The sequence below is a fragment of the Notolepis coatsorum genome, assembly GCF_963971535.1.
Source record: "Notolepis coatsorum genome assembly, chromosome: 12".
NCBI classification, from domain to species: Eukaryota; Metazoa; Chordata; class Actinopteri; order Aulopiformes; family Paralepididae; genus Notolepis; species Notolepis coatsorum.
Window position 1 is genome coordinate 130,563,454 of NC_140176.1, and position 12,369 is coordinate 130,575,822.

The 12,369-nt window shown below is 42.9% G+C and overlaps 1 protein-coding gene across 1 annotated transcript in view; it reads right to left on the minus strand.

Moving 5' to 3' along the window:
• Positions 1 to 12,369, minus strand: part of LOC311238055 (sodium channel protein type 4 subunit alpha B-like) — a gene marked incomplete at its 3' end in the record, with an annotated part of 252,987 nt that overhangs the window by 118,116 nt on the left and 122,502 nt on the right. The window contains exons 13-14 of the mRNA XM_084326018.1: positions 8,253 to 8,358; positions 3,155 to 3,309 (exon numbers count right to left, since the gene is read on the minus strand). Coding sequence (XP_084182144.1) covers positions 3,155 to 3,309; positions 8,253 to 8,358 — 261 coding nt within the window. The remainder of the gene's footprint in view (positions 1 to 3,154; positions 3,310 to 8,252; positions 8,359 to 12,369) is intronic.

Consider the following 12,369-nt stretch of genomic DNA (forward strand, 5'->3'; position numbering starts at 1 on the left):
ATATAAAATTGAGGGGATCTTTGTAACAAGAATATTCCTAGTGAATACAAGGAGTGAGCAGAGTAATTTATGTTTGACAAGTAACCAAGTTAAACAACTGTGCATCGCTGCAACATTAGTTCTGTACTCACAGCGAAGCGCTATATGTGCTGCTTTGTTTTGTACCATTTGTAATTTTTTCAGTTTATTCGTCGTTACATTCGACCATACTGCAGGACAATAGTCAAGATTTGACAAAACCAGAGCTTGAATTCCCTGTTTGATAGAATTTAGTGGTAACAAATGAGCACATCTTTTAACAACAGAAATCCCTCTTCCCATTTTCACTACTATATTGTTTATATGGTGTGACCATGACAATTTACTGTCTAATGTTACCCCTAGGAGTTTAGTCTGGACTTGATTAATTACCACATCACTTATCAAAAGTTTCAAGACTGGGTTCGTTCTTAGAGTATGGTTTGAACCGAAAATGATGCTACTTGTCTTTGATATGTTTAGAACTAGTTTGTTATTCTTTATCCATTCCATCACTGATTGCAACTCTGCCTTTAGGACCGTATTTAATTCATTGGCTGTTGAGGCTGATGTGTAAATCGTTGAATCATCCGCATACATAGAAATATAGGACTTATTTAGGACAAGAGGCATGTCATTTGTAAATATGGTGTAGAGCAAAGGCCCAAGGCAACTTCCTTGGGGTACTCCACATCTTACCGTTTTAACTTCTGAGTAACTCCCATTAAAAAAAACTATTTGTTTCCGGTTTGCTAAATAAGTTTGCATCCAAGATAATGCAGATGAGGAGAAACCGTAACATTCAAGTTTTTTAAGTAAGAATTTGTGATCTATGATGTCGAATGCTGCAGTAAAATCAAGCAAGACAGCTCCAACCATTTTCTTTTTATCTATCTCTTTCAGCCAATCATCGGTCATTTGGGTTAAAGCAGTCGCTGTTGAATGTCCTTCACGATATGCATTTTGAAAATCAGTGGTCAATGTGTTAAAAGAAAAGTAGCATTTAATCTGTTCACTTACTATTCTTTCCATCAGTTTACAGTGTGTGTGTGTGTGTGTGTGTGTGCGTGCGTGCGTGCGTGCGTGCGTGCGTGCGTGCGTATGTACGTACGTACGTACGTACGTACGTACGTACGTACGTATGTATGTATGTACGTATGTATGTATGTATGTATGTATGTATGTATGTATGTATGTATGTATGTATGTATGTATGTATGTATGTATGTATGTATGTATGTATGTATGTATGTATGTATGTATGTATGTATGTATGTATGTATGTATGTATGTATGTATGTATGTATGTATGTATGTATGTATGTACATAGGCGCCTACGTAATTGAGCAGGCGAAGCGGGTGCTCTACCAGTATTGAACTTGGGGGAGCAAACTTGTCTCTTTGCTACCTCACTTTTTGATCATATGATATATCCCCCCCCCCCCAATATATAAATATTATCTAACCATAACTACGTAATTTCAATCAAATTAATAATACGCAATGACACTTAATAGCAAGTTTTTAAGTTTCCAAAGATTGCGACACCCCCCTGCCCGATATGGTTTGATCCAGCCCCCAGCAGACAGAGCGGACGCGCACTCAGCGCTGCAGGCAGCCTCCAGGTGTAAACTGGTACGCAGGCAGCGTGAACACTTTGTCACAACAGCAGGATCTTCCACTAAGTAAGTTCAGTTGTTCGAACAAACTATTATGTTAGACATCATCTTTACTATTGAGTGGTATAACTTCTACCACGCAATACAATAAAATTGTTTCACGGTCCGAAATGCCATCTGGTCATACCAATAATAATAATAATAATAATAATAATAATAATAATAATAATAATAATAATAATAACAAAGTTTCCCTCTGGTTGGCGTTAGCTTTAGTGCTAGCCGCTAGCTAACGTTGTCATATATTTAGATATGTGGTGTCGTCAGCTGGATAACGTTGACTTCGTTTGCAAATTTTAACGTTCGCTATGGCTGACGAGCAGGGCCGGATTAACGACGGCCGCGGCCCGTGGGCCTTTAGTGACGAGCCCCCCCCCAATTTTTATTATAATAATAATGCAATAAAAGTCTGAAAATGAAGGGATTATGTCCATGAGTGTCATTTTTAGAAATTAAGGCCTGCCTCTTATATAAGCCTCCCTAATAAAGGCCTGGTGCTCTTTGCAGCTGAGGTAAATAGAAGACCCGTCCTATATTTGAGGATTTACGGTAAATCAAGATGTTCAATTATCTTAAGGTACAATACCTGAAATGAAAATGTGTGTGTGTGTGTGTGTCCAGCCAACCAGGTAACATGGCAGAAAAAAGAAAGAATACAGACATCGGAGCATTTTTCAGTACACCAAAACGCAAAGTAAGAACCCTAGTAGCCTAATAGCTCAAAGACTTAAAGGGCAGGCTCCACAAATAATGGATTGCACGGTGTTAATTGCACCCTTACTTACAATTCATTATGAATTGTAAATGGGGGACCCTGATGTAAACAAAACAAAAGTCTTTTTCTGGTCTGCATCCCCTTAACAATTGTGTGTATTGAGCCGTACTATATTGTACCCATTCTGCAATATGTTAATTCCATTTTTTAATATTATTATTATTATAGTAATTGGCTATCATACTGCAATATAAACTGAGTTTTATAGTGAAAAGAGCAGCTTTATTAGTCAAGATTGAAGGCTCTATATTGCAGGAAATTGCACGTACAGGTTCATTAAATGAAAAAAATATCTGCCTTGGAGGGGTTCGTGCCGGACCCCCTCCAAACCACCCCTTGCATGTCAAAAAAAAAAAAAAAAAAAAAGAAGAAAAAAGAAGGAAAAAATAAAAAAAAAAAATTATTGCACCCCCACTTTCAACTATAACTAGGCGGCCATGTATTGTATGTATGTATGTATGTATGTATGTATGTATGTATGTATGTATGTATGTATGTATGTATGTATGTATGTATGTATGTATGTATGTATGTATGTATGTATGTATGTATGTATGTATGTATGTATGTATGTATGTATGTATGTATGTATGTATGTATGTATGTATGTATGTATGTATGTATGTATGTATGTATGTATGTATGTATGTATGTATGTATGTATGAGTTATGGCTAGTCACCAGCGCCCCGGAGCTCATCAGAATCATGAAGATGATAAACGTCTCGAAGTAGTTGTGTTCTACTATAATAAAACACGTCTGCCTGAACTTCGCCCAGGACTTCCCTCGCCCCTGCGAGCTGTTGAGGTCCAGGCATGGAAAACGCAGAATACACTCTGAAATATAAGGAGAGAAAAGAAATCACTGTAGAATATGTTTAATAAATATTAAACTCTGAATCTTATAATGTAGGAGAAAGTGCAGCTCATTCTCAACCTCAATTCGTACAGTGATCACATGTTATTTCTCTTACCATGTCTCTAACCATGTCTTCCTATGTCTGCCATTCTAAATGGCTATACGGTGGTCACTGAGCCTGCACCCTGTTTAGTATCTCTGATTTAGAATATTAATTATTAGTGGAAACTAGGGCTGTGTCCGACTAATGATTTGGATAGTCGACTAATAGGGGTCAGCCCTAGTGGAAACCAGCTTTTTCTTTGGACATTCAGAATGTTTTGACAGAATCCTCCATGTAGGGCCTCGGCTGGGGGATAGTGTAGCTATGTTGACTGAGGAGACCTCATACTTCACTACCGCACAGCAGGCTGGATTACACTGTCAAATAATTTGCACCAGATTTTGATAGGTATGTTAATATCCTAGAATGTTCTTTTTATTGCATAGAGTACACTACACATAGAGTACACGACACATTTGGTCTTATAGTGCAGCCACTGCCCTTTTGAAGCTACCTGATGCTGAAAGTATTAGGGCACGGCAGGAATAGAACATGGTGGTCATGAGATGTTTCGAGAGGCTGGTCAAGGATCACATTTGTGCCTCCCTCCCCAGTGATATGGACCCTATGCAATTTGCATACAGGACAAACAGGTCCACTGACGACGCGGTCTCCCAGGTACTGCACAGCACCCTCTCCCACCTTGACCGTCAGAAGGGGGGCTATGTGAGACTGTTGTTCATTGACTACAGCTCAGCGTTCAACACCATAGTCCCCACCAGACTGGTGGACAAGCTGATCGAGCTGGGTCTGAGCTCCGCCCTGAGCGCCTGGGTACTGGACTTTCTGAGTGAAAGACCCCAGGCGGTCAGGGTGGGGGGTCAGACCTCCAACACCATCACCCTGAGTATTGGGTCCCCCCAGGGCTGTGTCCTGAGCCCCCTGCTGTATTCACTATACACACATGACTGTGTGGCCAAGTTCAGCTCCAACTGCATAGTGAAGTTTGCAGACGACACGGTGGTGGTGGGGCTGATCTCGGACAACGACGAGAAGGCCTACCGGGAGGAGGTTGAGGTACTGGAACGCTGGTGCCAGGACGCGTCTATATTAAAGGCAGCCCAAGAGTCCTTCCGCATTGGCATTTTGCGCTCTGATTGGCCGAGCGCGCGCATGCGCATGAACCACGACGCGCAACTCTAGGCAGGAATCGAAACTCTGTTTAAGCTCCAGAGTGGACGGTGGGGCTGGGCTGGGGCGCGCGGTTCTCCGGTGGCGGCGGCGGCGGTTGACCGATGGCGATGCCGAGGACGAGCGCGCTCTCTCACCGGCCGTCTACCCCACGGACGCACGCTCGTCCTCGGCATCGCCATCGGTCAACCGCCGCCGCCGCCAACGGAGCACCGCGCGCCCCAGCCCAGCCCCACCGTTCGCTGTAAACTGTAAAATGATGCATGTAGTTACTAGTTACTGTGTGCGATTTTTTATTGGATTGTCATGACAAACCAATTCTCTAATCCAACATATATGTAAAGAAACAACATACTCCAGCTAACGGTATATTTTTGTAATGATTCGTTGCGGTGTAATCAATACTTAATTGCGTTCGGGACCTCCATATTTTGGGGGTATTCATCAGAAAACTCGGATCCGCGATTCAGCTCCATCAGTGGGGCAAGAACTGTGGATTTTCAGCCTGGCTCACTGGAGCTTAAACAGAGTTTCGATTCCTGCCTAGAGTTGCGCATCGCGGCTCATGCGCATGTGCGCGCTCGGCCAATCAGAGCGCAAAACGCCAATGCGGAAGGACTCTTGGGCTGCCTTTAATATAGACGCTGCCAGGACAACAGCCTGCTCCTGAACATTGGTAAAACCAAGGAGCTGATCGTGGATTATAGGAGAGGACAGCAGGAGACACACACACCACTGATGATAAACGGGGCTACCGTGGACAGGGTGAGCAGCTTCAAGTACCTTCAAGCACTTATGGCCACAAAGGAAAGGTCACTTTAAAAAATAGTATAGCAACAGAAACAGTGTATTGCACTACCAAAGGACCTAGCATGTCCTACATGCTCTGTAAATAACTATGTACAGATACCGAGATGTCCCACTATGTTACCTGTTTATTGCACAATGTTGTTTTATTGGATTCTATTATATGTTGTACTACTGTATTGCACATCGTTGCGGGCAAGACCAGCCGCATTTCATTGTATACTTGTATGCCGTGACAAATAAAACTCTTGACTTGACTTGACTTGGTGCCACCTAGAGGGAATGGGTGTCAGTGCAGCCAGGGCCCAGTGCTTCTCCAGCAGGTCAAGGTGCTGGAGACCCTGAGCCCCAGGTCATCAGCAGGTCATCAGCAGGTCAAGGTGCAGCTGTGTCTGAGCAGCACCAGGTCATCAGCATAGAGGAGAGATTTGGTCTCCATGTCATGAAGCGTAAGTGCGGTCCAGACTGTTCCAACTGCAGCGCTAACTCATTGATGTTAAACAGTGTTGGACTCAGACTGCAGCGCTAACTCATTGATGTTAAACAGTGTTGGACTCAGACTGCAGCCCTGTCTCACACCTCGTTTTGGGTGAAGAATTCAGTTTGTTTTTTTATAGCTTACGATGGAGGAGTCATCAGAGAACTTCTGCAGGTGGCACCCACTTGAGTTGTGGCAGAAGTCTGAGGTATAGAGGGTGAAGAGGAAGGGTAACAGCACAGTTCCTTGAGGGGCACCAGTGTTGCTCACCAGTACGTCAGACTGACTGTCCTGTCAGTCTGACGTACTGCGGTCTGTCAGTGAGGTAGTCCTTGATCCAGGCCACCAAGCCGTGCTCCAGCTGCATCACGGAGAGCTTCTCCGCTAGCAGTCAAGGCTGGATGGTGTTGAAGGCACTTGAGAAGTCGAAGAACATAATCCTCACTGAGCTGCCTGGTTTCTCCAGGTGCGTGTACGTGTATGTAGATGATGGCGTCCTCCACCCCGATGTTTGCCTGTAATGCAAACTGCAGGGGGTCGAGGGAGTCACGCACCAGGGGCTTGAGGTGTTGCAGGACCAGTCTCTCGAATGTCTTCATGACGTGTGACGTCAGAGCGACTGGCCTGTAGTGGCTGAGGGTGCTGGGTCGTCCCTTCTTGGGCACCGAGACGATGCAGGAGGTATCTAGCATGTCTGTATCTAGCATGTCTGTACCTAGCATGTCTGTACCTAGCATGTCTGTAACTAGCATGTATGTACCTAGCATGTATGTACCTAGCATGTCTGTAACTAGCATGTCTGTACCTAGCATGTCTGTACCTAGCATGTCTGTAACTAGCATGTCTGTAACTAGCATGTATGTACCTAGCATGTCTGTACCTAGCATGTATGTACCTAGCATGTATGTATCTAGCATGTATGTATCTAGCATGTCTGTATCTAGCATGTATGTATCTAGCATGTCTGTATCTAGCATGTATGTACCTAGCATGTCTGTACCTAGCATGTATGTACCTAGCATGTATGTACCTAGCATGTATGTACCTAGCATGTCTGTACCTAGCATGTATGTACCTAGCATGTCTGTATCTAGCATGTATGTATCTAGCATGTCTGTATCTAGCATGTATGTATCTAGCATGTCTGTATCTAGCATGTATGTACCTAGCATGTCTGTACCTAACATGTCTGTATCTAGCATGTCTGTAACTAGCATGTCTGTACCTAACATGTCTGTACCTAGCATGTCTGTATCTAGCATGTCTGTAACTAGCATGTATGTACCTAGCATGTATGTACCTAGCATGTATGTACCTAGCATGTCTGTATCTAGCATGTCTGTATCTAGCATGTCTGTACCTAGCATGTCTGTACCTAGCATGTATGTATCTAGCATGTCTGTATCTAGCATGTATGTACCTAGCATGTCTGTACCTAACATGTATGTACCTAGCATGTCTGTACCTAGCATGTCTGTACCTAGCATGTCTGTAACTAGCATGTCTGTAACTAGCATGTCTGTACCTAACATGTCTGTACCTAGCATGTCTGTACCTAGCATGTCTGTAACTAGCATGTATGTACCTAACATGTATGTACCTAGCATGTCTGTAACTAGCATGTATGTACCTAGCATGTCTGTACCTAGCATGTCTGTATCTAGCATGTCTGTACCTAGCATGTCTGTACCTAGCATGTATGTACCTAGCATGTATGTACCTAGCATGTCTGTAACTAGCATGTCTGTAACTAGCATGTCTGTACCTAACATGTCTGTACCTAGCATGTATGTACCTAGCATGTCTGTACCTAGCATGTATGTATCTAGCATGTATGTATCTAGCATGTATGTACCTAGCATGTCTGTAACTAGCATGTCTGTAACTAGCATGTCTGTACCTAACATGTCTGTACCTAGCATGTATGTACCTAGCATGTCTGTAACTAGCATGTCTGTACCTAACATGTCTGTACCTAACATGTCTGTACCTAGCATGTATGTATCTAGCATGTCTGTATCTAGCATGTCTGTACCTAGCATGTCTGTATCTAGCATGTCTGTACCTAGCATGTCTGTATCTAGCATGTCTGTACCTAGCATGTCTGTATCTAGCATGTCTGTATCTAGCATGTATGTACCTAACATGTCTGTATCTAACATGTCTGTACCTAGCATGTCTGTATCTAGCATGTCTGTACCTAACATGTCTGTATCTAGCATGTCTGTATCTAGCATGTATGTATCTAGCATGTATGTACCTAACATGTCTGTACCTAGCATGTCTGTACCTAACATGTATGTACCTAACATGTCTGTACGGTGTGGAAACAAGGTTGGAAGTGTGTGTGTGTGTACGTGTGTGTGTGTGTGTGTACGTGTGTGTGTGTGTGTGTGTGTTACCAGCAGTGTAGCAGTCCTCAGGGCTGTCGACCTCACACTCCTCTTCCTCCTCGTCACATTCAGGAGGTTTATCCACCGTGCTGCAAGCAGAGGAGTCATCTCTACACTGCAACACAACACACAACACACACCTCATTAAAACAACACACAACACAATACACAACACACACCTCATTAAAACAACACACAACACAATACACAACACAACACACCTCATTAAAACAACACACAACACAATACACAACATAACACACCTCATTAAAACAACACACAACACAATACACAACACACCTCATTAAAACAACACGCAACACAATACACAACATAACACACCTCATTAAAACAACACACAGCACAATACACAACACACCTCATTAAAACAACATGCAACACAATACACAACATAACACACCTCATTAAAACAATACACAACACAATACACAACATAACACACCTCATTAAAACAATACACAACATAACACACCTCATTAAAACAACACACAACACAACACACAACATAACACACCTCATTAAAACAACACACAACACAATACACAACATAACACACCTCATTAAAACAACACACAACACAATACACAACATAACACACCTAATTAAAACAATACACAACACAATACACAACATAACACACCTCATTAAAACAATACACAACATAACACACCTCATTAAAACAACACACAACACAACACACAACATAACACACCTCATTAAAACAACACACAACACAATACACAACATAACACACCTCATTAAAACAACACACAACACAATACACAACATAACACACCTAATTAAAACAATACACAACACAATACACAACATAACACACCTCATTAAAACAACACACAACACAATACACAACATAACACACCTCATTAACACATTGACGACCAGCGCCGATTTATAGGCCAGAGGACAGAGGTTTGTTTACAAACCGATGTACTTTCTAACAGCTATATATATAATTTATAGTATTGCTATCTGTCCATTCTCATTGTCACTTGAGTGCATAAACCGTGCCTTCATAATGGCTTAAAGAAAAAAAAATCCATCGGTTGGTTGTCATTTTATAGCGTCGTGAATATAAGGTTTATTGCACTTTTCGTCTCGTCTTTTTTCTGGGGAGCTAGATAATAGGCTAAAGGCTAGTCACGTTATATCAAACGCCATTTCTGCTGTATATATACGAATGAAATAAAACAAACTGCGTAGCATCCAGACTATTACAGAGCATCTATGGATGAAATGGGGGCGGCGGGGGACGCCGATCAGTATTATTGATTAGCAATACAGTGTGTGTTCAAGTAGCCATTTTCACTGATCGATCACGTTACGTTTTAAAACAATGTCCAATCCAGCTGTAATTTGGGCGAATAGTATCCTACCGTCAGGCCATGTGATCGCCAGCAGCATTTCGTCATTAGTCATCGGAATCTGGTAGATCGATATGTCCATTGGCTAATCATAAATCCCATTATTCCAGGCTGAAATATGCGTTCGGTAACGGGATCAAAGATGGAGGGTCTTCGTTTGGAACCGAGGCTCATATGATCCGCCCACAGAATGTAAAAGAATATATTTTTTAAATCCCCTCAAAGATACTGCAGTGGAGCGATGCGCCCCTAAGCGGATCTGGCCGGTATTGCATGTTTCGAAAATCAAATATGTGGGTAGGTCCTGCAAGTCGATCGCGGACGTTAATAGCGTTATAAATATGGAATAAAACAATAACAACTCGCCACGAGTTAACTCGTGGCTCTGGTCCTCAACGGGTGGAATCGAAACACGTATGTATACGTGGACAGTCCACATAGTGTTAAAACAATACACAACACAATACACAACATAACACACCCCATTAAAACAATACACAACACAATACACAACATAACACACCTAATTAACCCATTCTCCGCCAATCACGTGTTACGGCGGGTTTCTCCGCCATGCGTTGTCTGCCAATCACGGCGTAAGCCGTGTTTGAGATCAATATTTCATATTTTCGTCATGGTATTCATATTTCACCCACGGAGTCTTGGCTGATGCTGTCTGAGCCATCACAACTCTGCAACGCTTCAATACCGCCACCTGGTGGCCGATCGGCGAGTTGCCAAACCGGAAGTGCCCGGAAGTGCTCGGTCCGTCCTCATCCGGCCACTCGTTTATCGTCCCGGGGCTCAATACAGACACCGTCGATATGGATCTTTGCCATAACTCAATAATCAACATGATTTGGACGTGTATTAGTAATATACAAACCAGAAATGGATCGCATCGATCAACATTCCATAATTGGGATCGGTTTGCTCCACTCTCATCGCCTAGCGCTACGAGGAGACTGGGGTGAGTTTCAGCGTTTTTCTTTATCATTTTCTATACAAACTGCTCTGATCAATATATCACCCATACTACATAAATCATTTAACGTCGGTCATTGAATTATAAACGACCCCCCCCCCCTCCGTTAGGATCATGTACAGTTGACATTTTTAATATAACATGGATCAGTATCAAACTTAATTTGATAATCTAATACAGGGGTCGGCAACCCTAGGCACGCGTGCCTGCTTAGGCACGCGGGACCATTTCCATAGGCACGGGGCAGCATAAAAAAAGAAAAAAAAATATTATTATTATTTTATTTTTTTACTTCGCTTTGAAATATTATAGTGAAATGTTTTGCACTGTTGTCGCATATCTCTTGTTGAAATCCTCCCACAGGTTCTTCTTTGTAAGTCGACTGTTCTGCACACCCCTATATTATGACAGCAATCAGCTGTTCCCATGTGCTCCGCTGTAGCCGGCCTCCCGCAGCAGTCGCGCCAGGTAACACACAGTGCTGAGGACTCTGTGCAGTGTCATGATGGCAACCCCCGCTAAGAAATCAAAGCAAATTCGCACATTCCAGCCCTCGTGGACAGACGATTACGGGTTTGTGGACCGTCAGAAGGACCGTGCTATGTGTTCTTTCTGTTTGGAAAATGTAGTTTGCCAAACATCATCTGTGAAACGCCATTTCGAGACTAAGCATAAAACAAGTTTCAAGGATCAGGCGGATAAGGCAGAATCCATTAAACGTGCCGTCGCCAGGTATGGGAAGCAAGCCAGCACCCTCAAAGTGTTCACAAGCGCTAAAAAACACGCAACTGAAGCAATTGCTATCGCATTGCTCATTGCATTGCAAAACGTGGAAAGCCATTCACGGATGGCGACGTATATTAAGGAGGCTTTTATCTGTACCTCATATGTTTTGTTTGAAGGCCTGCCAAATAAAGAGACAATAAAAGCAAGGATAAAAGATATCCCCACCATGTCAACGGAACGTTGCAATGGCTTTGCTGACGGTCTTCGGGTCAACATACCTCTGTGAGCAGATCTTTTCGCACATGAAGTACGTGCTCAACCCCTCCCGGAGTCGATTGACAACCGACCACTCCGAAGCATGTGACTAATTACACCCCCCAAATAACCGGAGCTCAGCCAGGCAAAACACTGACGCGACAGGTAGGCTGCTGATTATTTTCCTATACATCGGTTTGCATGTTAACTTGAACTTGAACGTGCATATGCAAGGCTCTACGCATAATAGAGCATACGCACAATCGCGCATATATTATTATTATTATTACGCGACATGTGTATGTGTACTGTGTAGGGCTAGGGGAGCTGTCCACTGTGCATGTGGTGCTGAACCTGTCTCTCTCTCTCTCTCTCTCTCTCTCTCTCTCTCTCTCTCTCTCTCTCTCTCTCTCTCTCTCTCTCTCTCTCTCTCTCTTTTGCTGGCTCTGGTGGAGAGATTGGAGGAGGAGGAGGAGGGTGTGCTTTGTGTGTGCACTGTGTGTGTGCCATCATGTTAACGTTAGCATCAGTTAAACTTAAACCTTGCGACGCCTCGTTAGATGAAGCTGTGTTCTGAGGTGTCCTGTGTTCTGAGCTTCTGAGCTGTGTCATGTGACAATAGTACACATATTTAATTGAAACCCTTTATTTGTTTATTATTTCAATTTAGCTGGAAATACATTGCTACATCATTCAGTAACATTTGCAGAGCCTTATAACAAAAACATTATTACGATCACCATTGTGACCAGTGCTT